Source organism: Neovison vison, chromosome 3 (assembly GCF_020171115.1).
Source record: "Neovison vison isolate M4711 chromosome 3, ASM_NN_V1, whole genome shotgun sequence".
In the NCBI taxonomy this organism is placed as follows: Eukaryota; Metazoa; Chordata; class Mammalia; order Carnivora; family Mustelidae; genus Neogale; species Neogale vison.
The window spans coordinates 197,649,238-197,675,601 of NC_058093.1; the positions used below are offsets into that span (position 1 = coordinate 197,649,238).

At 53.0% G+C, this 26,364-nt stretch overlaps 2 protein-coding genes across 7 annotated transcripts; one reads left to right on the plus strand and one right to left on the minus strand.

Annotated features, from left to right (window-relative positions):
• Positions 1-163: 163 nt before the first annotated feature.
• On the plus strand, positions 164-13,967 carry MTRFR (mitochondrial translation release factor in rescue). Of its 4 annotated transcripts, XM_044243486.1 has the most exons (5): positions 164-262; positions 4,222-4,353; positions 9,667-10,231; positions 10,589-10,900; positions 12,958-13,967. In XM_044243486.1, the coding sequence occupies exons 4-5, from the start codon at positions 10,619-10,621 to the stop codon at positions 13,174-13,176; spliced, it is 501 nt and encodes a 166-aa protein (XP_044099421.1). In that variant the 5' UTR covers positions 164-262; positions 4,222-4,353; positions 9,667-10,231; positions 10,589-10,618; the 3' UTR covers positions 13,177-13,967. The 4 variants fall into 4 exon arrangements, with proteins under 4 accessions (XP_044099421.1, XP_044099420.1, XP_044099418.1 ...); XM_044243485.1 differs by lacking the exon at positions 9,667-10,231 and having other exon boundaries at positions 4,222-4,364; XM_044243483.1 differs by lacking the exon at positions 4,222-4,353.
• Positions 13,968-16,188: 2,221 nt separating this feature from the next.
• CDK2AP1 (cyclin dependent kinase 2 associated protein 1) lies at positions 16,189-25,902 on the minus strand. Of its 3 annotated transcripts, none has more exons than XM_044243488.1 (4): positions 25,579-25,902; positions 21,020-21,117; positions 19,345-19,471; positions 16,189-16,964 (listed from the first exon to the last, which is right to left on the minus strand). In XM_044243488.1, the coding sequence occupies exons 1-4, from the start codon at positions 25,631-25,633 to the stop codon at positions 16,897-16,899; spliced, it is 348 nt and encodes a 115-aa protein (XP_044099423.1). In that variant the 5' UTR covers positions 25,634-25,902; the 3' UTR covers positions 16,189-16,896. The 3 variants fall into 3 exon arrangements, with proteins under 3 accessions (XP_044099423.1, XP_044099424.1, XP_044099425.1); XM_044243489.1 differs by lacking the exon at positions 25,579-25,902 and adding an exon at positions 23,204-23,300; XM_044243490.1 differs by lacking the exon at positions 25,579-25,902 and adding an exon at positions 21,982-21,999.
• Between the last annotated feature and the right edge of the window lie 462 nt (positions 25,903-26,364).

Genomic DNA, 26,364 nt, shown 5'->3' on the forward strand with positions numbered 1-26,364 from the left:
AGACGCCTGGGAACTGGGAGGGGGCGGGGCTTCTGTCAAATCCTCTGGTCTGATTGGTTCTCTGGGAACCTACAGATGCCACCCGGAAAGAAGCCTCCGCTTGCCGCATGCGCAGTTGGTAAGAATGAGCCTGGGGCAAGTGAGGGAAGCTGCGACGAGAGTACTGCGCGTGCGCAAATCCAAGAGCGCGCCTGCGATCCACCTTCGGCTTTGGTTCGGTTACCCTAGAACGCTGCGGGTGGGAGGCCAAGCCTGTGGCCAGGTAAGCGTCCGTGGAGAAGCCGGTCGCCCCTGCGGTTGCCCACGGAAGTCAAAGACTATGGAGAGAGGACTGGGAGCTGGGACGCCTGACTATCCCAGCTTGCGACCCTGAGCCGTGCAGCCCATAGACCTGATGGCCCGCTGGCGGTGGGGTGCAGCAGGCCCAGACGCCGAGCTAAGTTTTCTCTGCACCTGGTTTATCCTAGGCTGCTGGCGGTCGGCCCTGGGGTTCTTCAAGGACTGGGATGGGGCGGGGGAGGGGGTGCGGAGCACAGCCCAGCGGCCTAGAGAAAACAGTTGCCCTGAGGCCCAAGAAGAAATGGACTATCTTCATTTACTTTGTTCCCGCAGAGCTTTATGGAGCTCTCAGCACGCAGCGGGTGGTTTTAGGCTGGCACATGGTAGGCGTCAGCACCTTTGGAAGGACCGCAGAGAATTCGTGTCCCTCCCTGTGAGCCCCAGGCCATCTCATTCTGTTGGTTCGCTGCACATTCTTAAGACTAGTTGGCCTTTTTCTTTCTTTTTTTAAAGATTTATTTCTTTGAGAGAGTGAGTGAGAAAGAGGATGGGAGGGAGGGACAGAGGGAGAAGCCGACTCCCCGCTGAGCAGACACACCCTCCCCCCCGCCCCCATGCGGGGCCCGATCCCCGGACTCTGGGATCATGACCTGAGCGGAAGGCAGACCCTTAACCCACTGAGCCACCCAGGCGCCCCAAGACTAGTTGACCTTTAAAGCCAACTCTTAGATTGCCCTCCAGGGGTCCTGGGCTCAAAGTAAAGGAATTTCACTGGACCTGTCATGTGGACAGGTCCACATTGGCAGGAATGACAGATCTGCGAGGTGTTCCATCTCCTTTGAGCCTCCTAACAACTACGTCTCAAACAGTAAAAATTCAGTCCATATCCAAACCCCCATCTGTGTATGGAAGATTTCAAGCTTAAATTTAATCCACACCCCGCCCCATTGTGTGAGTCCCATCAGTCAATAGTATGCTCATACCTAACCAATATCAAACAGATTTTAAGTACATGGTTCTGATTTCACTGACCATGTTTCAAGCCCACCAAAAAAAAAAAAAAAAAGTTTTATTACTAATTACAATTGGTCACAGAATTGTTATTTGAGACATCATAGATCTTTTACACTTGGAAGAACTGAGAAGTGTGAATTACTGAAACATCGTCAAGCAGACAGAGTTGTGTTTCCTTACAAGAAGAATATTAACCACTACGTTGAGTACTAGCAATTATTTCCTAACCACGGAAGAGGCAGGAGATGTTCACTTTTGCGTACAAAATCAGATGGGTTCTGTTCGGTTTGAGCATGTAGGTTTCTGGGTTTTTGTTCTTGGGTGGTTTTAGGTAACTTTTTAATCTATTAATGTCTTAATAAGCCAATGTATTCAGTAGTGGTATTCTGGCTAACCAAGTTACCTTGTTAATGAACTGATGTAGTGAAGTATTTTGGTAAGGTTGCTCACACCGTATTTCTTAGGTTAAGCTCTTTGGAAGGGTCATAATTTTAAAAAAATCAGTGGAAATTGCCTTTGCCTCATTGGACTAAAGAGAAAAAGCTTTATAAACAGCTAAAAGGGTAGTTTTTAAAATCCATAGACGTTATTTCTGAATATAGAAAACAAGTAGGAGGCTTCAGAAATTCCAGTAAATATATTAAGTACAATAGCTGTTCATCTGATCTAAACCTACCTTCCATCCTGGGGATTTTGCACTACTTGTATGCAAACTGACACCACTATTTTATGGTCTTTATGATGGTATGGTTACTATGGTTTTCTTTATTATAAATTAAATTGCTCACGGATCTCTTTCACCTTGAAGGCTTCAAACTGACTTTTGAGTGGAGATCGTTCACACTGATGGGGATAAGACCACACAGGGCAGTGATAATGACTGATAATGGCTTGCCACATTTGGTGAACTGTTTTTCATTTGGGGGACCAGTTCTCCACAGCAGGGAGGAAAAAAAAAAAGAGGAACTCTAAAACTTGAAATATATGGCTTAATCATTAAACATGAAGTCATCAGATGTATATTACAATATAAATTTTGTCATCTTTCTTGTCCTTCATGATTTTTCTTACTCTAAAGATCTTTAAAGAGTCTTTACACTAAAGATCTCCATGTTTAAACAGGACTTGCCTAGATGAAGGACATGGTTTACTGTTCAGTGTGAGCCTGTTGGGAGAGTCAAACTGTATTCTTGGCATCATAATTATCTCCTAGGGACCTGATTTCATAGACCACAATTATGACCTCACCAAATAGCACGTCTTTGGTAATTTCATGGTTTTCAAGTACTTCTTAAATTGGACCCTACCTGGGGTGTCTGGGTGGCTCAGTGGGTTAAGCCTCCGCTTTTGGCTCAGTTCGTGGTCCCAGGGTCCTGGGATCCAGCCCCACATCCGTCTCTCTGCTCAGCAGGGAGCCTGCTTACCCCCTCTCTCTCTGTCTGCCTCTGCCTACTTGCAATCTCTGTCTGTCAAATTTAAAAAAAAAAAAAAAAAAAAAAAAGTTGGACCCTACCAAATGAAATAATTTGCAGGTCTCACTGTTCTAGATGCCTTTTCACTCTGAGCTCTAAAACAAGTCTACCAAGGGTCACCTGGCAGACTCAGTCGGAAGAACATGTGACTCTTTAATCTCCATGTCATGGGTTTGAGCCCCACATTGGGTATAAAAATTACTTTAAAAAAAATTTTTTTTTAAGCCTATGAGGGGCACCTGGGTGGCTCAGTGGGTTAAGCCTCTGCCTTCGGCTCAGGTCATGATCTCAGTGTCCTGGGATCGAGCCCCACATCGGGCTCTCTGCTCAGCAGGGAGCCTGCTTCCCCCTCTCCCTCTGCCTGCCTCTCTGCCTACTTGTGCTCTTTCTCTCTCTGTCAAATAAATGAATAAAATTTTTAAAATAATATGTATATATATATTTAAAAGCCTATGAAATAATCAGTTTCAGATTATGTTTATGGGATGAGACCACAATTTATGTGGTGTGTTAGTCAAAGGCTCTTCAGCTTTATAGTTTAGCGATTCAGAGTTCCCCTCAGGGCTTTATGTTTGTGGAGACATGTACGTTTTTCTTCTCACCCTGGGTGGTATTACTTCCACTTTACAGATGAGGAAACGTGGCCAGAGTTGCACAGTGAATACATCATGAAGGCAAGACAGTGACTACAGAGCAGTGTGGCCTTTCAGGGACCAAAAAAAAAAAAAAAAATTCCAGAAGAGAAAGTTGAGGAAAATGAGCTAACACTTTTAAGAAGGTAGGGTAAGGACAGATCTAGAGATACTATGAAAGGTAAAGGTAGAAGGATAAGGTTAGTATAAAAAATAGAATATCTAGGTATCGAGTTTTTTGTTATTTTCTTTTTTTTTTTTTTTTTATTTGACAGAGATCACAAGTAGGCAGAGAGGCAGGCAGAGAGAGAGGGGGGGGGAAGCAGGCTCCCTGCTGAGCAGAGAGCCCAATGGGCTCTCGGTCCCAGGACCCTGAGATCATGACCTGAACCAAAGGCAGAGGCTTTAACCCACTGAGCAACCCAGGCGCCCCCCAAAATAGAATATCTAACATTCTTCCAAGACTTGTGAGATAATCCCTTTTCTTTATTTGTGTCAAATATGAAGCATTTGGGTCCTAAACAAAAGTAAGGTATCATTCATGACAATAGAGGCATTCGAGAAGTTAAGGACATGTAGATTGTTATTACTGCTGCTTTTTTATGTGTTTCTGTTTTATTTTAACAGTGTAGTTGATAAAATTATAAAGTTCCTGTTAGATGCCGTAAATAGAAGAAAGTCACAGCAATGCACACAAATAGGACAGGTGTAATTCTCTGGGGGTTCAGAGTTTTCTGGATTTAAAAAAAAAAAAAAAAGCAACGCTGAATGGGGTGTTAGTGTTGTATGAATAGAAAGCTTTTTTTCTTTATCTACTTCATTAGTTGTCTCTTGAACTCTGCGGCGGGGAGCCTGTTAAATTGAAAGCAGACCCAGCGCAGTCTCCAGTGTGGCATTTCCTGCTCAATCTATGATGTTTGTCTGATCGGAGAAATAATTCTCTGCCAGCACTTCCTGTGAGTGAAAGGTACTTTATCTTCAGAGCAAAACCCCATGCTCAGGAAGGCACTTGGTCAGTTTCAGGCCTGAGCCGCAGCCCCTGGGGGTTTCTTCAGGGGTGTTTTGAGCCCCCAGGAGGACTGCAGACCAACCAGAACGGGAGGATGAGCTACATGGGGCCGGGAAGCGGCTGCTTTGTCTTAACTCCCAATTTGCAGGGGGTAAGCTCCAAAACATACTATGAAACATGGATTCTGGGGGCATCTGGGTGGCTCGGTCAGTGACGCGTCTGCCTTCGGCTCAGGTCAGGATCTCAGGGTCCTGGGCTCGAGTCCCATATCAGGCTGCTTCTTCAGCAGGGAGCCTGCTCCCCCTGCATGGGCTCACTCACTCTCAAATTTAAAAAAAACTTTTTTAAAAAAAGTGTTTATTTTAAAATAAATGAATAAAAAAATATGGATCATGCTTAAGCATTTCTCAGAAAATCATTCTCCCGCTTAGCTTCTGGTGCCATCAGCTGGCCATTTTGTCTTTTTTCAAGCTGCACCAGTGTACATCAGCCTGTCTTTAGTTCAGGGTTTGGTCCTGCCCCATTGAGGAGGTCATTGTTTTGAGACCTGTCCCTTTCTCTCCTATTGTGGGAGGGAAAACAGGACCGGGACCAAGCAGGTAATCACTCCAGAATTCTGGCTTCGGCTGCTGCTGCCTTTTTTTTTTTTTTTTTTTTTAATTTTACTTATTTATTCAACAGAGAGAGAACACAAGTAAGCAGAGCAGCAGGCAGAGGGAGAAGGAAAGGAGGAGCCCAATGCGGGGCTCGATCCCAGGACCCTGAGACATGACCTGAGCTGAAGGCAGATGCTTAACCGACTGAGCCACCTAGGCGCCCCTGGCCTCAGCTCCTTAAAGAGAAGAAACAACCGCTTTTGAAAGTGTCTGTCCCGGCAGCTGAAGAACTTGCTAGTAGTTGCTACATTCTAGGACAAGGTTTCTCAGACTTCGGGATGCATCTCCGAGTCACTTAGGGACCCTCATAAAAGGCAGGCTCTCATGTAGACAGTCTGGGGTCAGGCCTGAGAGTCTCCATTCCTCATGAGCTTCCAGGTGGGGCTGTTTTTGCTGCTCTCTGAACCATAATGAGGAGCAAGATTCTGGGGCTACATGGTCTGATACGGCAGCATTGAAGACACCCCAGATTTTGAAGACTTCATATAACAAAATGCAATACTTTTCATATTGACTGCATGTTGAAGTAATATTTTGGATATACTGGGTTAATAAATTAAAATGAATATTTTATTATTTATAAATATATATTTATAAGTTTATAAATAAATATTTTTAAAGATTTATTGATTTATTGTTAAAGATTTTATTTATTCACTTGACAGAGAACATAAGCAGGGGGAGCAGCAGGGGGAGAGGGAGAAGCGGGCTCCCCACTGAGCAGAGAACCTGATGCCAGACTCGATCCCAGAACCCTGGGATCATGACCTGAGCCGAAGGCAGATGCTTAGCTGACTGAGCCACCCAGGCGCCCCATCATTGGTTCTTTTTACTGTTTTATTTTTCAGAGATTTTTAAATTTTGTTTAAGTACCTTCCAAACCCAGTGTGGAGCCCAACTCGGACTTGAACTCACAACCCTGAGATCAAGACCAGAGCTGAGATCAAGAGTCAGACATTTAACCGACTGAGCCACCCAGCACCCCTAAAGATTTGATTTTACCCTGCACCCCACATGGGGCTTGATCTGCACCCAAGATCCAAGAGTCACGTGCTCCACCAACCAGCTAGCTGCCCCTCTTCTTACTGTTTTTAAGATGACTGCTAGAAAATTTAGAATTTCACACATGGCCTACATTACGTTCATACTGGACAGGGCTGTTCTAGAACACTAATGTAACAGAAACGTTATCAGTGTTCTTTTTTCAGATGACCTCATTTCTCAATCCCCTTGTTACCATTTCACCTTCTGTTAGCTCAGGTCAGTATTGGTATCATTCTTTCCTGTGAATGTTTGCTGTTCCCATTAATTTCCTTCCCACCTTCCTCCGTCTTTGCCATCATTATTCAGGGGCTCCCATCCAGTCGTCCGGTGGTTCTAAGAGCCACCATTGAGGCAAGCACCTTTTGCTCAAAGCCTTTGGCTGTGGCACTCCTGGAGGCAGGAGCCTCACCTGGGAGCTGGTTAGGAATGCGGAGTCTCCGGCCCCACCCAGACCCATTGGAACCGCCCCCCCAGGGGGTTTGCTCATGAAAATGTGCTCAGTGAGAGCTTCCCCAGCCATCTTCCTAAAGCAGCCCCATTTCAGTTCACCTCCACATCTGTTCCCTTGGTGGGACTTGATGAAGTTTCTACAAGGCTGAGCTAACCATGCAAGTAGTGGCTCAGAGAAGCTCTCTCTCTTTCTCAGGAAAAAAAAAAAAAAAAATAGTTAAGCAGTGAATTTGGGGCACATGGCGTCCAGAAGGTGAGTCCAGAGATTGAAATCCTAGGACTTCCTGCAAACAGATTGAGATAACCTCCCCTCTCAAAGAGATCCATGACCGAGCCCCTCCCCATCTTGGGAGCGTTAGAGCTGCTGGGGAAGGGAGCCTTACCTTGCTGGTCTACCGTGCCGCAGTCACGGGCCACGTTCCAGATCTCAGCATGCAGGAATCCCTGCAGCCGGGCGTCTTCCTAGGCATGGGCTGACTGGGGTGGGGGGCCTGAGGAGGGAACATGTGGTGGCTGGCTCCAACTCCAGAAAGGGGGCATGAGCCCTCCAAGTGACTTAGGGGCCCAGGAGGTTGGAGAACCACTGCTCTGTAGCCTGTTCTCCAACCCAGCTATTGGCATGGATCGTATTTAGGGGCATCTTTTTTTTTTCTTTAAGATTTTATTTATTTGACAAAGATCACAAGTAGGCAGAGAGGGAGGCAGAGAGAGAGGGAAGCAGGTGCCCTGCTGAGCAGAGAACCTGCTGCAGAACTTGATCCCAGGACCCTGAGATCATGACCTGAGTGGAAGACAGAGGCTTAACCCACTGAGCCACCCAGGCACCCCTGGTGTCATCTTTAATTTTTATGCCACAGGCTCCTTGGCATCCCGAGGCCCAGGCCTGGCACACAGCAGATGTTGAAAATATTGATTGAACAAATCAGCATTCCCTTTTGGAAAGTTCTAACACCCTATCATCTCTGACTTGACCCAGTGGGAAGGAAGGGGGACAATGAGAGGTTTTAAGCCAAACTGCAGTCAGGCTGTTGAGCACAGACGGGTCCTCAGAGGAAAAGCAGGGCCGAGGGGAAGCGAGGGTGCAGAGCCAGCCCCAAATCGAAACGCACGCTTAACAGGCAGGAAACGGGGCACACTGTCATGACTCCCAGTTTCCCCTTACCAGCACTTCTTACCACAATTTTTCTGTTGCTCTTTTTTTAATGTCACGATGAGCTCTGATTTGAGCTGCTTTTATTGTCCCCCGAAGACTTTTGAGTTAGCTCTGTGGGTATCACAAAACCTGAAACCGAGTCCGTGTTCCCTAGGCTTTGGGGAAATGGAACCATGGGTGCGCTGGTCATTTTTAGCAGTCGTTGGAGTAGAGCCAAAGCTCCCAGAGATACAGAAAGTACTGTGAATCGCCCGATTGGCTGTTGGAATTAGCTGTTAAACAAAGCAGCCAGTAACTGAACACCGGGGACCTTCTTAAACTCCATTTGGGTGGGAGGCCTTCCAGGGTGCTTGTCAGCCCCAAACTAGGCCAGAAAGGTAGAGAGTTGAAACAGCGGGCCAGGGACAAAGCAGCGGATAAAAGCGTTCTCCTCTCCGCCCTTTGTCTGGGAGTTTCGCCTCGTCTCAGACTCACTTCCTTTCTTTGTGGCCGCACTCTATTCCAGTGCTGTCCTGCCTGGTCAGATTTACTAACTAGCGGAAGAGAAACCCCAGGGGAGGCCCCCAGCTTGTGTTCCATAATGAATCCGATCCAGGGACTCGATGCTGTCTGGTACACAAAGAAATCTTGTTGTACGGATTGAAAAGCAGAAATAAGGGAAGGGACATTTCGGACATCGACTCGGGTCTCATTCACTTAATCATTTACAGGGGAGCGGATTCTTTGTTGCAGTGATTTCAGAAAAATGCTGGTGTTTATCATTTATCTTTTCCCTGAGCGTACTTCCAAAAGACTTCACACAATAAACAAAACCAGTTTTCTAAAGTGCCCCTTTCCCTGGCATGCTCGGTTTCAAAATGTAGCCCGTCACAGCCGCCGCTGAGCATCTTCCTGACACCACATTAATTGCCCGACCCCCGGGACTGACCCGCATCCTGAATGCCATACTTTTCGGAGAGAAGTTACCAGTTTAGGCCATCACGTCCATGTCACAGGATTGAAAATTAGTATTGGCATCAGGCTTGAAAAGTACATTTCATTACACTTATTTTCCATAAAGAGATGGGTTAAGAATACGGTACTGTCGCTCTAAAGATGGCCAGGATCCTCTCAGGACCAGCTGAACTGATTACTCGGAGAGATAACCCGTAAAATAACAGAAATGTACATATTTATAAGGCAGCAGTGCCCACTAGCCTGCGTCTGCGGTCAGCATCCTCAAACCTTGTTAGAGACCAGCATGGGCTCTGAGACATTAGCAGCCAGAACTGACGGGGGCGAAAGGGAAATGAGCCGAGCGCAAACCTGCTGAAATTCTTTGGTGCGTGATTAAGCTACTTTTGGCTTAGGGCGCTGGCTCAGGTATACACCACTTCCTACCTAGGTTAGAGACCCCTGGCCCTCAGCTAGAACTTACAAGGTTTCAAATGGTAAAAGCAGCTATTTAGAACCTCAAAGGGAGCATTTGTTAGAAAGGACAGTCCATCTGTTTTTAGCGCCTGCATCATCCTGGATCAAGGAGCAGGAAGCAAGTAGCACGTTCCTCGTTCCCATGGTCCACCCGAGCGACAGGAATTTTGCTAAATATCAGTCTCATGCCTTCAAAGGGATTCAACAAAAGCTCTTTCCAGATTATTTTTTCCCCACTCTGATCCTTAAGCCTGTGCAGGACGGGCAAAGAAGGGCTTGTTCACCCATTTTCCCGGTGAGAAAACAGGCCCACGCTGTGACTTGTCCCTATTGGCAAGAGGAGGCGACCCATCTTTGAAAAGAGCTAACACACCTGTCCGCCCGCTCTGCCTTCCTCCCCTGGAAGAAAGCAAAGGCCCGTGGGATGCACCATGTCCTGGAAGCTATTACTCTTCTACACCATTCACTTGTCAGCGAAGACATTCCAGCCTTCTGCTACGTCTGGAGTCGCTATTTAAGTCTGATTAAATCCTGCTTTCTCTTCTAGCCTCTTCTGTCTGACTAGACTCTAAGCTCCATGAAGACAGAGGCTCGCCCTCTCCCACCTCGTGTCACTCGTGTTGCGTGGCATGTCGGACCACGCAGGCACCCTCATAAAAATCAATCGAAAAATCCAAACGTTCCAGGGAGGAGCACCACTTGGATCACGTTACTGGCAGTGCGTCGGAGGGAACAGATGTTCCCATTCAAATCCACGAAACTGGAAACATGAGAAAACAACAATCGTGACATTGATTGATAGTGATATTTACTGTGTCAGACCGCGTCAGCTCAGCGGGAAGACAGACGTGCATACGGTCGTCTTTACATTTGGATTTCAAAGATTCTCAAATGCCTAAATAACGCCGCTGAACTCGGATCCTAATTCTTGCTTGATACGCTGTTCAGTGTTTCTTTATCGAATTACAGCCCCGTTCTTTTGAATGTCACGCTCAAGACTTCTCCTTCCAAGAAGGCAGTGCCTCTGGGGCTTCCAAGATATTTTCAGTTTGAAAAAATTTATCAGGGGCACCCGGGTGGCTTGGTCAGTTAAGGATCTGCCTTCGGCTCAGGTCGCGATCCTGGGATCTTGGCATCGAGTCCTGTGTCAGGCTCCCTGCTCAGCAGGAAGTCTGCTTCTCCCTCTCCCTCTGCTGCTTCCCCTGCTTGTGCTCTTTCTGTCAAATAATAAAATCTTAAAAAAAAAAACATTTATGAGCTGGGTGGGCACATGCAGCAAGGACCCCGGGAGATGGCCCGAGGCTGCAGAAGGCTGTGCCTTGCCATCTCCACTAACTTCCTAAACACCCCACAGGATGGATGGGTGGTCCTCGTTTGAGCTGGTTGATGAAGGGTTGTCCTAGAACCTTTAGAGTAATCCTAGGAGCAAATGCATCTTCCTGAAAGGCTGTCTGTTTTTGTTCCTCCAGCTTGGGTAGCGAACAGGCAGAGCCCTCTGCATGAGGCCCTTGGCTTGCTTTCGCTGGGCCACAGCCCTGGCCAGAATATGGCCAGCACCAGGGAGCCCCAGGCCTTGGGAGAAGCAGGCGCTGCTCGCGCCGACAGCAGCAGTCACTGTGGTGCAGGTGGCAGGCAAAAAGGACCGCCCCGCTCTGCCTCCCCTGGAGGAGAGGGACCTTGAGGAGCAGTTCGTGAAAGGGCACGGCCCAGGGGGCCAGGCCACCAACAAAACCAGCAACTGTGTGGTGCTGAGGCACGTCCCCTCCGGCATCGTCGTCAAGGTAGATATCCCTGCTTTGGTCCCCTCTTTGGTCAATGTCCAGGACTCCTGTCCTTCTCGGAGTGCGGTAACCCAGGCAGAGCAGGTCCAGCCCTCAGGATAAAAACGCGACGCATGGCTGCCCGAGGCGTCATCCTTCTTTACCTCAAAACCAATCTCTGAGGGGCACATGGGTGGCTCAGTGGGTTAAGCCTCTGCCTTTTGCCCAGGTCTGGTCTCAGGGTCCTGGGATCGAGCCCCGCATCAGACTCTCTGCTCAGCAGGGAGCCTGCTTCCTCCTCTCTCTCTGCCTGCCTCTCTACCTACTTGTGATCTCTCTCTGTCAAATAAATAAATAAAATCTTTAAAAAAAAAAATCTCTGATCAGAATATACCCAGCTCTCAACACACCCCAAACCCCTAGGAATACTGGAATGCTCTCTCCCGTCTCCTGATTAGTAGTGGCCCCCGCTGCCTCTCAGTACAACTAACTGCTAGTCTGTTCTGAGTCGCCAGAGAGCCCCGAGAAGAGACAGCAATGTGGGCTTTCCACATACCAGAGACGGGGTAGGCCCTGGTTGGCACAGCTCCGCACACAGTCCTCATCCTCGCTGAGCCCTCATGCCTTGTCTTCCTCAAGGTACAGCTGTGGAATCAGGCACAGAGAGGTTAAGTCACTTGCCCAAGATCCTACAAGCTGCAGGCTTCAGCCCAGACCAAGCCCAAAGTCTGTGCTCGTGACAACTGTTCTTCACTGCCAAGTTTTTTGAGCCAAGAGCCTACCTATCAGTTAAAACCTCAACCACTTTTGTCTTCCTCCTTGAGAAAAAGCGTCATTCATGAGCAACCCAGAAAATTCGGAGATGGGATTTTTGTTTAACTCTTATAAACTCCCTGCAGATTTGCTTTCAGTACTTTTCTCTCGCTCTAATTTCAGAGAGTTTTTTATCAAACAGTTTTCCAAAAGGCACTTGCCCTTAATAACTCAGGGATGACATGATCAACAGTTTGGTTGACTAATAACAGATGCTATCGTCCTCCCTGAGTCAGAATTTTACGTTTATAAATGGTGCAGAGGGCTTATTACCTGGGCCACAAGCTAGACATATCAGTTGATATTTTCAAAATTGTCTGGGGACTTTATGTTACCGGAAGGCTATCTCGGCTTCTGACCAAAGCAACAATTTTTCTTTCTTTTTTTTTTTAAGATCTTATTTATTTATTTGACAGAGATCACAAGTACGCAGAGAGGCAGGCGGAGAGAGAGCGGGAAAGCAGGCTCCCTGCTGAGCAGAGAGCCCGATGCGAGGCTCGATCCCAGGACCCTGAGATCATGACCTGAGCGGAAGGCAGAGGCTTAACCCACTGAGCCACCCAGGCGCCCCAAAGCAACACTCTTAATTATAAAACCATCACCAAGAAAGTCACATACAGCTGAGCAGCTAGGACAAGGTGAAGGCTAGGAAGAGGCAGCAAGGAGGGCGCATGGTCTTCGTTCCGTCACGGACTCACTGGGATTCTTTTTTTTTTTTTTTAATTTTTTTTTTTTTTTAAAGATTTTATTTATTTATTTGAGAGAGAGAGACAGTGAGAGAGAGCATGAGCGAGGAGAAGGTCAGAGAGCGAAGCAGACTCCCCATGGAGCTGGGAGCCCGATGTGGGACTCGATCCCGGGACTCCAGGATCACGCCCTGAGCCGAAGGCAGTCGTCCAACCAACTGAGCCACCCAGGCGTCCCTTTTTTTTTTTAATTTTTTAAAGATTTTATTTATTTGATAGAGAAAGATCACAAGTAGGCAAAGAGGCAAGCAGAGAGAGAGGAGGAAGCAGGCTCCCTGCTGAGCAGAGAGCCCGATGCGGGGCTCGATCCCAGGACCCTGAGATCATGACCTGAGCTGAAGGCAGAGGCTTTAACACACTGAGCCACCCAGGCGCCCATGGATTCACTGGAATTCTTGATGGAGTAGACTTGCCTCTTGGGCCCATTCCCATCTGTGGAATGACTAGGTCAAATTCAACAATTTCTGAGGTCCCGCCCAGAACAAACTTTTTGACATTACAAAATATCATTTCTTGCAGTGCCATCAGACAAGATCGGTCGATCAGAACAGAAAGCTCGCTCGGAAAATCCTCCAAGAGAAACTGGATATTTTCTACAATGGTGAAAACAGTCTTGTTTACAAGGAAAAACAGGAGGCGGAGAGGAAAAAGCAAGAGAGGAAAAAAAGAGCAAAGGAAACCCTAGAGAAAAAGAGGTTGCTGAAAGAACTCTGGGAAGCAAGTAAAAATGTCCACTGAGAAAGAACCGAAGATGCTTTTCTGTTGTTTGTTTTTGTTCTTAAGACTTCCAACCAGCGTGGGGCTTGAACTCACAACCCCGATCCCGAGATCAAGAGTCGCATGCTCTTCAGGTACCCCTAAAAAAAATCACAGATTCTAACTAAAGAACCTGCAGATGCAGGGGCATCTGGGTTGCTCAATCACTTAAGCATCCGACTGTTGACCTAAGCTCAGGTCATGATCTCAAGGTCGTGGGATCAAGCCCTGCATCGGGCTCCATGCAGGGCTGGGAGCCTGCTTAAGAGTCTCTCTCTGTCTCCATCTGTGCCCACACTCCCTCTCCCGCCCGCTCATGCTTGCACACTCCGTCTCTCTAAAAAGCTAAATAAAATAAAATAAAATATAAAAGAACCTGCCAGATGTTTCCAAGGAATAATGGTGGGGAATTCCATCCCATCTCAAGCATTACTCTAGGATTTCTGTATTTCTGACAGACTTAACATTTTTAAATCAAAATTTTTTAAATGGTGGACTAAACTGTGACAAAGACACACATTTGGAGAATAAAACTATAAAGAGACACACAAAAAAGACATTGCTGTAAAAGGACAGCGGCTATTTTTTTTGTGGGGCAGAAAGGGGTCATCATGATAGGACACCCAGAGGGGCTGTGGATGGCTGACAAAGTTCTTTCTGGACCTTGGGGGGAGTAGTTATAAAGATGTCACTGTATTTTTTTTAACTGCATATTTGTGTGATTATCTTGTTTTATTATCAAAGGTTAAAAATAAAACTTTTTGAAAAAAGCATTAATATTAGTAAGTTCCATTCTTTTAATTAAAAAATTATTTTTAAGATTTTATTTATTTATGACAGAGATAGCAAGAAAGGGAACGCAAGCAAGGAGAGCTGGAGAGGGAGAAGCAGGCTCCCCGCTAGGTAGGGAGCCTAATATGGGGCTCGATCCCAGGACCCTGAATCATGACCCAAGCCAAAGGCAAAAGGCAGACACTTAACGACTGAGCCACCCAGGCTCCCCCAGGAAGTTCCATTTTTTTTGGAAAACTGGAAGGGAGTCAAACATTAGTGGCATTTTGGGGGCACTGGCTGGCTCAGTTGTTGGAGCATGGGACTCTTTGATCTCAGGGTCATGAGTCTGAGACCCACAATGGGGGTAGAGCTTTCTTTTTTTTTTTTTTTTTTAAAAGATTTTATTTATTTATTTGACAGAGATCACAAGTAGGCAGAGAGGCAGGCAGAGAGAGAGAGGGAAGCAGGCTCCCTGCTGAGCAGAGAGCCCGATGCGGGACTCGATCCCAGGACCCTGAGATCCCAGGACCCATGACCCGAGCCGAAGGCAGCGGCTTAACCCACTGAGCCACCCAGGCACCCCAGGGTAGAGCTTTCTTAAAAAAAAAATACATGACATTCCCTATGTGTTTACAAGTGGATTTATGAGAGGAGTTTCCAGAAACCGGATTGTGAATTTGCACAAGGCCATCACTCAAGCTGGATTTGACCCCACAATTGCGTGGGTCTTTTAGGCAGAGGTAATAGCTTGGCTTGTCAGAACACATCTGGGGTTCACCCATAAAACGAGTAGGGGAGGGTGCCTGGGTGGCTTAGTGGGTTAGAGCCTCTGCCTTCGGCTCAGGTCATGATCCCAGGGTCCTGGGATAGAGTCCCGCATCGGGCTCTTTGCTCAGCAGGGAGCCTGCTTCCTCCTCTCTCTCTGCCTGCCTCTCTGCCTACTTGTGATCTCTGTCAAATAAATAAAATCTTTAAGAAAAAAAAAAAAAAAGTAGGGGAAAAACCATGACGTGAGAAGGCCACCGTCAGATAGGACCTGCAGTCAAAACCAGCCCATTCAGCACGCACAGACCACATGCCCAGTACCTGTGTCCAAAGAAATTCTCCTTTAAGGCAGAGGGTACGGCTCTTCTCACCTCAGAGCGAGCTGGTCTGGAAGCTTAAGCATTGTGTGAAGGCTCTGGAGGCCGGTCGCAGCACCCAGGACCTGTCCCCACACAGACCTCCATTCTGAAGGTAGCCAAGCGCCTGGAAGGGTACATGACAAGCGGTAACAGTGGAAAGAGAAATTTGGGAGCTGTAGACAGCAGAGACAGAGGATTCAATCTGTCTCCTCTCTTGTACCTTTTGGAATTTGTGCATGAAACAGACATAGATATGCCCGCTCCCTTGAATCCCTTACCCGCCTTTGGACCCGTTGTGGCTGGGCCCTTCCCTCCTGCCTGCAAAACTGACCCCATCCGTCCTTCAACTGACCCCATCCTTTGTCTCGGTCTCCAAGTCACCACGGATGGTGGTGACCAGGGCTTAGCGCCTCAGGAATGGAGTAAAAATCACCACCAAATCCCTTTGGGGGGTGCTGCTGGGGCTCACCCCACAGTCTCAGCACAACCAGCGCAGGCCAGCCTTCCTGAGCACCGGGGCGACAGATTGTCCCCGGGCACCAGAGGAAGCTCACAGGAGTCCAGAGGCCACCTTGTAGGAGAACTAGACTCCTGGAGCAGCCCAGAAATGCTCACAGGACAAGCATCTGGAAGCTGAGAATGGCCTCACTGTGGGCAGGCGGCGGGGAGAGTCAGTAAGACCCCCTCCACTAATGTTCCTGCTCACTTCCCTGGTGGCCACCCATGTCCAGGGCAGTCACGATGCACCAGGAGGCAGCTTTGCTTGATCCCCACCTTCCGACTTAGGCAAACAACTGCCTTCCTCGGCCCAGGATGTTTCGGCCATCGGCACACAACACGTTTCTGGGACCAGGTGGGCAAACCCTCTGGGGCAGGGATCTCTCTCTCATTGAAGGAGCTGTTTTTCGTTTTGTTTTAAAGATTTTTAAGTCACCGCCACACGCGATGTGGGGCTCAAACTCACAAGCCCCAGATCAAGAGTTGCACCTCTAGGGACTGAGCCGGCCAGGTGCCCCCAAGGAGCTATTTTTTAAAAAAGAAAATACACAAAAAAACAAACATTTAGGAATTCAAGGAACCCACACCTTAATACAAATTGTTAATGAAAATAAGCTTTATTACATCAAGTAATAAATACATACAAAGATGCAAACAGTTTTAGTCATTTTTCTTCCAGATGTTTAGATCACCTTATGGGAAAAGCAGAACTGACGTTCACACACAGTCTTGGCAGGAAAACTGGGGGGTGAGGGGGTTCTTGTTAGGTCAGGTTTGGTAGGGTTGCTCTCTCTTCTGTATTTATAACTTGTGCATTTTTTAAAATTGACCTCAAAGCACTCGTAGTCATGCAAGCAAATGCTTAAGCACAAAAGAAGTTATATTAAGCGGAACACACACCGTGGGGCAAACGTATGCACTCAAAAAACAAAACAAACCAAAAAAACCCTCAGAGTTGTATTAGCTTATGAGAAAGAACAGAGAACAATCTGGGTAACATAACTGGGAGCTTTGCTGTGAGATAGGGATCTTTCACGTGCATCTTTTAAATCAATGCTTAGGAAAAAAACAAAAACAAAAACAAAACAAAAACCCCTGGGTAATTCCTAACTATTGAAAACGTAAATCCTAGTCCACTGCAAAATACTTCTCAATCTCAGAGCCTCGTGAACCATGGGAGGGACATGGGAAGGAGAAACCAAACTGTTACCATTTGGAAAGCAAGAGTTTCATCTGAACATAGGAGATGAGCTGTAACTTCCGGTCTTAAAGACAAAGATGGAAAACCTTCCGCGCTGATTGGCAGCTAGGATCGGGCATTCCGTTCCGTCTCTGCCAAGCACTCTCGAACCAGTCCTCTGGCGTGAATGATGCCTGGAGGAGAAGCAGAGGCTGAGGTCCAGCAGAACCCACTCCTGGAGAGGAAGAGGGCCCCGTGCAACCTAGCTGAAAAGCCCTCGCCCTAGAAGGGACCTCGGGACCCGCATCCAAACCACCCCGCAATTCTGGCGGTTTGAACCACCACCCCCCCCAAAGGCCTTCCCTCCTCGCCCAGACTCCTCTTCATGACTCCTACCAATCCCTTCCCACACACGGGAGACGACCAGCAAGCTCTCTTGGCAGGTCAGGCCGTCAGAGGACCCAAGAAGGTACGTCCCCACCCGCTTTCAGTAAGCCTGACCCACTCTGCAGAGTCCAGGACTTCCAGTGGTGATTTTTCTCTGGCTTCTTCATATTCTAAGTCCTAGAAAGGGCTTGTCCAGTGTCCAGCCTGCACAGCTAGGATGCAAGACTGCTCATCTATGTCCAACCTTGGTCCACTGTGACGTTGCCCGCCGGGTGCCAAGAACACCTTCCGCCCCATCACTCCCCTGCCTGTCTCCTCTCTCTGGTTTGCGGGCTACCATTTGGTTGTTGAGTTAGTTTTTTTTTCTTGTTGTTGTCGTTGCCTTTAGTGAATACGGTGAGATACTAATCTTGTTTTAAAAGGCACAAGGAATGTACTCCTCTGAGAGGGGACAGCCGGAGGGCATTGTGAATGACAGCCCCAAGTCACGCAGGTGGCCACGTCCCACATATCTTATCTCCGAGCTTCAGAAGACTTTTTTCCAGAAAGGGCCAGACGAGTAAATATCTCAGGCTTTGCAGGCCACCTAGGCTCTGTCACAACCGTTCAAGCAGCCACTAGGGAAGCAATGGGTGTGGCCATCTTCCAATAACCCTTTATTACCAACGCTGAACTCTGAGCTGCAGACCAGTTTCACGTGTCACAGAATCTCTCTCTCTCTCTCTTTTTTTTTTTTTAAAAAAAAGACAGTGAGGGAGCGAGCCCAAGCAGGAGGAGTGGGGAAGGGAGAAGAAGACCCCTGCTTAGCAGGGAGGTGGACACGGGGCTCGACCCAAGGACTCTGGGATCATGACCTGAGCCAAAGGCAGACGCTTAACGACTGAGCCACCCAGGCGCCCCACAGAATCATGTCCCACCATTAAAAACCAAAAAACATGCTTGGCCTATCAGTTATAGTTTGCTGACCTACCTACCCGTGCGCCTGACTTCCCCATACCCTTTATGACCCTTCTTTACCCTGCTCGGACATGAACTTGCCTAGCCTGGGCTCAGCTACTGGTGAGTGTGACCGTGGGACCAGCTGTTCACGCAGCACTTGCCCTGGAGCCATCTCGAGGCACATGCATCGCCTGGCCTGAACCCGCTGGCTTTTTAGGGTGACTGCAGATCACCTGTTAGACTCTGGGGTCCAGCATCTTCCCAGGGATTTCCACTCAGGTGGTCAGAACTCCAGATGTCAGGACTGTCTTGCTTCCCCTGTCTCCAAACAGAGTGCCTCCCCTGCCTCTGGACACAGAGTGATACTCACCTGCCCCAGCCCCCTGGGGTGGGTCGGGGTTCACCCCCCCACAAGCCCTGTCTACGACAGCTTCATAAACAGCAGGGAAGCCCACTGCTGTACGCAGCCAGCCTCACCCACCACTGTGGAGTCATGGCCTCTGCAGAAGCCCCCCTTTATGCCCCAGATTCACTCCAGACTTGCCTCTGCAGCCTTCCTCGGAAACAGCAGATCCCTCCCGAAATTAATTCGCACCTAGGCCACTGCTGTTCTGCACCGCCACCTTCTAGAACAGAAATGCTCTTCTCCCCTCCACCCCGGTGACTTCGAGAGGTGCCAGCCGATTTCATGCCCCCTCCCAGCTGCTCCGATCAGCTGGTCAGTCACGTCTTCACGTGAGTCACCGGTTTTCTGTGACATCATGCTCCTGCCCGCCCTCTGCAATCACCAAGAACTTCAGAGCCTTCCTGCTCTCCCTCCCAGCCTAGCACAGACCCAGGCGCCCCCTCGGGCTCTGCTCCAAAGAGCGGACAGCAGAGGGCAACACAGGACCCAGGACCTCACCACTCCATGTCCCCCGCCCACCCGGAGAAGGAAGCCTGGCGAGTCTGGCCTCCTGCAGCTCCCTGGGCCCAGCAGCAGCCACCACAGGCAGAGCAGGCAACAGACAAAACAGCAGGATCTGGGCTATAAAGATTCCTCTTTTAAAGCATACAGACCCTCCCAGGAGGCACACGAGGCCTTCCCATCAGATCCCAAGAACACCTTCATCCCACGGCCCACCCCCGCCCTTGTGGAGGCTTCCACACCGGATTAACGATTTGAGAGCCCCTGGGGTACAGGGGACCTCCCCACACACCCCACAGGGAGACGGCACCCGTCAGGGGAGTCTGGGTCCCACTACTTACCCCGTTTTAGTCTCTCCATGGCACTCTTGCTCCCGGCGTACGTGGGTCTGATCTCTTTCCCCAGCTCCTCGATGATGGCCAGCAGCTCAGCATACTTGCTTTGGGGTACCTGGCTGTTCCCTGTTCCCTAGAATCAGAAGGAAGAGCTTACATGGACCGAACCCTAACCTCACCCCAAGGCCACAGTCAGGACTGCACCATACGCCAGCCATAGCGAGGACAGGGCAGGGAGAGGCCTGGCCCTGAGGCGGCTCCTGGAGGCAGGGCAGCTGGCCTAGTCTCCCGGAGCGGCCGTCTGTGCCGGGGCCAGGCTGGTCCAGCCTGAGGGGTGACCGCAGACCAGATAGAGCTGGGCCTCTCTGCTGTCCTCCTGCAGAGAACGAAACCACCAGCAGCTTCCAGAAAGCTTTTAACATCTCAGATGAGAAAAAAGGACCGGCTTGTCTCGGCAACCACTGGGTACTTCCCAGGACCTAGGTCGATGCGCACGTACATCCCAGGAGAGGACGGTCCAGAGCACGGGGGCGAGACAGGGGCCACACCTTGGGGTCAGGACTACAAAGAATTGCCAAAGACCATCCGGACAGAACACAGAACATGTTTCAATTCACTCATTCGCTCCTCCGCCGGCAGGGCTCATCCCACAAAACCCACCCACAGCCCAAGGAAGCACCCCAATGAGTGAGGCTGGGGTCCCCGCGGGCCCCCCCAGGCCCTCGCCTGCTCCTCCCTCCTCCTCTGCCGCCTCCGTGTCCTGCCTCCAGGGCCTTCCTCCCGTCCTCGTTCAGCTCCCCAGCACCCTCCGGGCATCGCCTCCTGGCCCGGCGGTCCTCCCCGCCATCCTCCCTCCGCCGCTTTCTCAGGGGGTCCTGGCCCAGGTCCCGCCTCTGCTCCTGGGACAGCACGGCCTGGCACAGCATGGCCAGCCACCACCCTCTCCCCGGGCCAGCCTCCGCGGCGACCCTAGAATGCCGCCGCGTTCCAGGGATGGCAGAGAACCTGACGGCAGCCAAGGCCAGAGGGCACAGAGGTGCGGGGCCTGGCCAGGTCCGTCCATCAGCGACAGCCAGTGAGGCCAGTGCCAGCACGGACCCCGCTGGGCGGTGAGGAAGCAGATCTCTACAAGGCTGCCAAGCAGGAAGAACCACAGAGAAACCCCCGTGGCCCGGCTCAAGGACCCCCATTCCCGATGATACACATCTGGGCTCCCGAAGGATAGGGCCCCGCCTTCCTCTTTGCTGGGGCCACGACCTGAAGGGAGGAAGTGAGAACAGGGTCCGCTCTCCCCTGCCCAGGGGCGGATCCAGAGCCCAGGTCAGGCCTCACTTCCTCAGGACTCCAGTCCAGAGACCCCTGGCACAGGGACACACGTGGCCAGCGGCCCCAACAGGGTGTGCTGCCCTCAGGCCTTCCCAGCCTCTCCTCGGGCTCTCTGCCCCCCACCTCTCAGGACCCCCGTGAAACACACATCCCACCCCTCCCCCTGATGCCTCGAGGCTTGAGACTGGAGGCTGGCCAGGGCCGTGGTAAAAGTCCAGATGACCGTTCCATCCTGTCACGTCTAGTCCACCTGTCCCAGCCGCTCTCCTGCCCGGATGGTGGGAAGCATGTCCCTTGGTGCCCAGGCCAGCCCCACGGCCCCTCCCGCCCGCCACACATCCCCCCACTGCCATACCTGGGTGTAGCCGAGAGACGGCGGCCCGTAGTCGCTCAGCAGCTGGCGGTACTGGGAGGATGTCGCCATGCTGGTGGAGGGCGGGTGGACGCTCCCAGCTACGGGGGACAAGAGAAGAGTCAGTGATCGTGTAACTGTACCCAAAGCAAAGACTCTGGGTCCTGCCACAGTCCCCCTACCCCAGGACCATGCCAAACAGCGGCGTTTTGTCCTCAGAGGACAGAGACCCCACTCCCGTCCCCTGGTTCGGCGATGGCCGATGCTCAGCCCAGACAACAGAATATGCAGCGAGCAGGTCCGCCGCTCCTCATTCCCACCAGCACAGCGGCCGCCGCGCCCCAACCACCGGGGCTCGCTCCTGGCCGCCAGGTCGGGATCGGTAGCAAAGATGAAATCTGCAGCTACCCTTGGCCTAATCCCTGCCGCAGGGGCCCACCTGTTACTGGGGCTGGTCCACGCGGCGAGTGCCCGGCCCCCTGCCCACGTCTGCTAAGGGAGACAGGGAGGGCTCCAAGGGCCGGAGACCTCCCCCCGGCGGGAGACCGGCTCACTGGACCCCAGGTCCGGAATCTGGAGCCTATCACCGTGTGTCTGCGTGTCCTCGGTCGCCCTCCGTCTGCCTAAGCCCCTGTGGTTCCCTCCCCAAAGAGGGGCCAGGACCCGCGACAGTCTGCTCCCACGGCTGGATGGCTCCCACCCCAAGAGGGGAGGGACAGGGCCCCGTCTGTGGACGGCAGCACTCAGACACCCCGTCCCTCAGCGGCGAGGGAACACGTGGGGACAGGGCCCGGCTCGGAATGGAGTCTCCGGGCTGGGGGGGGGTGGGGAGTCATCAGCGGGGAATTTTCCGGCTCCAGCTCAGTAGCCGGAAGCGTGCAGACCCATAATGGCGGCCAAGTGGCCATTAGCGGGTAGAGGATGTCCTGCAGAATTACAAACAGCGGTAACCATGGAGAATTTACCTAGCCCTCCTCGGCAGCCGACCGCCTGCCTCCACGCCCAGCCGAGGAGCAGCTCCCCCTCTGCCTGCCGCCCCCAGAGCCACACGGTCTCTCAAGCACACGGCGCACTACGCAGACTTGGCCCCGGGGATGGACAGCTGGTGCCAGGCCGGCCCAACCGACCAGCTGCTCATCTGGTGCGAGCAGGGGAGGGGACAGGGAGGAAGGACGCTCGGGAGCTCCGGCTGCCGGAGTGCAAGGGGCCCTCGGGGAACCCTGGAGGCCCGCACCGGGAAGAGACACACAGTCTGGAGAGGGTGGGCGTTCTCCTGAGCCACACGCCACAGGACAGGCTGGCACCCCGAGCCCTGTCCCTCAGTCCTTCTGGCCAGGAGCTGGGAACAGCTCTGTACCCGAGATGTCCTCCTCGCTCTCAGGCCTGCCCCGATTTTACCTCTCCCACCCGAAGCCGGGGCCCTGGTTTAGGCTCCGATGTGGGGTGCCCAGTCAGGGAACATGGTTCCTGCCGCCTCTCAGCTGGTAAGAGGGCACATCACGGGGCCTGTCCTCGCCCCAGTCGCCACGCCTCTCAAGCAGGGACGGTAAGACACCTGTGCTACAGGGCCCACAGTGCTCAGGCAGGGGACGAACCACCAGCAGTACTGCGACCTCCATCCAAGGCAACCACAGATGTGCTGCGACTGGAGACAACGACAGGGCGGGGTGGGTCCCCCCAACCAAGGACCCCTCACCACAGCAGCCAAATGCCAACTTCCCGTACCTCCTGATGTGGGCAGTGAGTGTGGTCTTTGCAACCCCAGATCAGGGTTCCAGCCCTGACCGCCACAAGATATCACACCTCTCTGGAAGGCCAGGACGCTAAGTGCAACCCCAGAGGGGTACACACCCCTGCAGAGCAGCCCATGGTCCAGGACATTCCGGGCTGTGGGCAGGAGATGAGCGGGACTTGGGAGCTCACTCCCTGGACCGCCCTCACCTCTTGTTGCTGGTCCCGTGTTTCTCACCTCCCTGCCTCCTATCCCATCCGCTTTCCTACAGACGAGTGCCTGGACCAGGACTTGGTCTGGCTGTGACCTTGGAAGAGACCTTTCCCTCTCTGGGGTTCAGTTTCTCCACCTGTTAGAGGCAATGGTTCCCAACAGAATGTCTAAAACCCCAGTCTTCCATGGGTCTAGGGTTAGGTCGAGAGGGTGGGTGCTAAGAGAGAGGGAGGAGAAATCACCTGGTTTGGGTGGGGGGCGGGGGTCAGACAACAGTCGAGGGCTTGCTTGCCTTTCCCATCACCAGGTGACACGGTAGGTGACCCCAATCGTGTGTCAGTGCCAGTCTCTTACTCTGCTGAACAGGAGGAGGGGTGTGTGAGGCCCTGGGGAGAGTTGGCAGAAGGGCCCTGAGTTCTACTCATGCCCACTCCTTCCGGCAGACACGGGGAGGGCCAGTGCAGCGGGCTGCAGGAGGCCAGGGAGAAAACCAGACTGGGCGTGAGCACGGCAGTCTCCAAGCATCACAGACAATGCACGCAGTGTGCGGGGACCAGGGAGGGCCCGGAGCCGAGGGAGGGATTGGCAGAGGCCAGCAGCTCCTGGGGCCAGGCGCAGCTCCCCGCCCCCACGCCAGACAAAGAGCGGCCTGGGCCTGGGGAGCTGGCGGCCTTCCCGCCACTTGGGGCGCCTGGGGGGGTGGGATGTGCTCTCCGGCGGGGAGGCGGGGGCTTTGTCTAACTCCGCCACTGCCACCGCCGGCCAGGCCGCGGCTTGGCAACCCGCGAGCAGGAGGCAGTGCTGGAGGGCGTGAGGGATGATGACAAGGAAGCCGGAGGAGCGGCAGCGGAGAGTCCATCTTGGATGCAAATGGCAGGGGGAGGCTGGGGCTTTCTGAGGGGTCCATGGGGAGGCGCACAGCCCCCCACCATAACACCAGGTATCTGGGGACCTCAGCAGTCCTCCTGGCAATCAGCACAGAGGAAAACCTGTGCACAGGTGCCAGCCAGCCCAGCACAGGCTGCAGGGGTCCTGAGCGGGTGCCCCTGTCCCTTGACCCCAATCCCCAAAGGTCTCAGTTTAGGACACCTGCCTCAAGTATCTGAGGCCAGGCCTGAGATTTCCTGGGTGCCCAGGCTGGCAGCAAGACCTTCTGGCCTGCATACCCCAGAAACGGATGAGGCAGGCAAAGAGAAATCCTATCTGGACCACAAAGCCTGTCTCTGTAAGGTCTGCAGACCCCAAAGGTGGTGCGAACATTTGAGAAAATAGTGGCTGTTGGCTCTTGGGACGCAGACCCCAAATTTAACCAATTCAACTTTGCCTCCACTGGCATCCTGAATCTTAACCCTTTCCAACCCCCAAATCTGTGTCCTCTAAGTTAAAATACATATAGACAGATAGACAGACAGACTGATTTCCTGGGTCCCTCTTCAGCTTTTTGGAGTTACAGAGTCACCGTTTGGAGACAAGGCCCAAAACTCACGGCCAACTGCCAACGTGGCATTTCTGACCAGCAAGGCCAATCCCCACCCCCACCAGGCCTCTGCCCCCTCCCCCCTCCAACGCGCCAGCTTTTTTGGAAGTCTGCTGCCAAGTGTCTAAAGGAGAAAGACCCAAGCAAGGGGAAAAGCAGATCACACCCTAACCTCACCATCTTTCTCCCCCCCACCCCAGGCCTCCCTGGATCCCTGGGGCAAGCTCCGGGGCACAGCCTGGAGCCGCCTGACAACTTCTGGAGGAGTTTCCTGGGATCGCCGGGCTCCAGCCCCCGGGAAGGGGGAGGACGACCCTCCACTCCGGCTTCCGCAGAAGGGGCCTTCGAAGCCCCGACTTGGGGGCTCCGAGATGCGGGGGTCTGGGTAGAACGCCGCCCTCACCCACCGCCCGCTGGCACTCAGAAGCCCCCGGTCTTCTCCAACTTCTGTCACTCCGCGCACGCCTGAGGGGACATCCGGCGTGCCGCGTTGCGGGCACCCCAGCTCCGGCGCGCCGGACCGAGCCCCCACGGAGGAGCGAGTCCCCCGCACCGCTGGTGACCCCAGCGGCCCCGAGCGCTCAGGGGGAGCCAGCACCTGGCACGCTCGCCGCCCCCGCCCTGCCCACGCACGGCCTGGCCTGGCTCGCCTGCACCTCTGCAACCCGCTCCCCACCCAGCCCCGGGCCCGCGCCCCCTGCTCCCCAAGGGCGACCCGGGCCCCGCGCCCCGCTCCCGGCGTGGCCCGGCCGCTCCCGACTCCCGCCGGCAGGGGCCCTCGCCGAGCCGCCCAAAAGCCAGAGGAAAAAGGAGCAGAGAAAAGCCTCCCCCGCCCTCGCCCGCCGCGCTCCCCACGATCCCTCGGCCGCCGGCGTGGGGGGGACCGCGGCGGCCGCCCGCGCCCCCGGCCCCGGCCCGGGCCGGGCCCCGCCGCGGCACGGGGCGCCCCCGCGAACTTTGGCGGCGCGGGCGCCGGAATCATGGCGGCGGCGGCCGCGCTGCCCCGGGCCGGGACCCGGTGCCCGGCGCCCCCGGCCACCGCGGGCCCCCGGGAGCTGAGGCCGGGGCCGGGCGCGCCGGCCCCCAACTTGGCGGCACTTGGGGCGCGGCGCGCGCGGCCCGCGGGGCGCACTCACTCACCGGCGTTGAGGGAGGCGGCGGGCATGTGCGCGGCCAAGTTCGGTTTGTAAGACATCCCCCCGAGGGGCGGGGCGCGCCGGGGCGCCGCGGGGCCAAGCCCGCGAGGGCAGCGGCGGCGGCGGCGGCGGCGGCGGCGGCGGCGGCGAGGCCGGGCGGCGGCGAGGCGGGCCCGGCGTCCGAGCGCCCGTCCGTGCGCCCGCCGAGCTCCCGCGCACTTTTTGTTGTTGACGGCTCGGGCCGCACCGGCAAATATGGCCGTCCCTCACCCTGACACCCGCTGCAGTATATCACCCATACATCGGGCGGGCGGGCGCAGGGGCGGCCGCAAACTTTGAGCGGAGCCAGCGGGGCCGGCCCGGGCCGGGAGGGGGCGGCCCGGCGCGCCGCGGCCCGGCGTCAGGGGGCGGCTCCGCCCGCGGCCGCGCCCCGCGCCTCGGGCCGCGCTGGGCGCCCGCAACTTGGCAAAGTTTGGGGGGCTGGGTCCCGGCGGCGCCCGGGGCCCGCGTGGGTCTCTTTCTTCTGCTAGGCTCTCAGCGCCCGGAGACTCGCTATTTTACCGCTTCGCCTCTTTCTTTCCTTCCTTTTTTTTTTTTTTTTTTTTAAATAGGTAGGATTTCAGAATTACTTTTTTCCCCCTTGGATGTGGGGGCAGGGATGGAAAATTACCTGGAGAAAATGGTGGCGAGTGGTATTTTTAAGCACGTAGATCATTCCAGACGCCGGAGTCTGGCCATTCCCCAGAATAAGAACAACCAATTCTTGACATTGATTTCAAATAAATTTCGT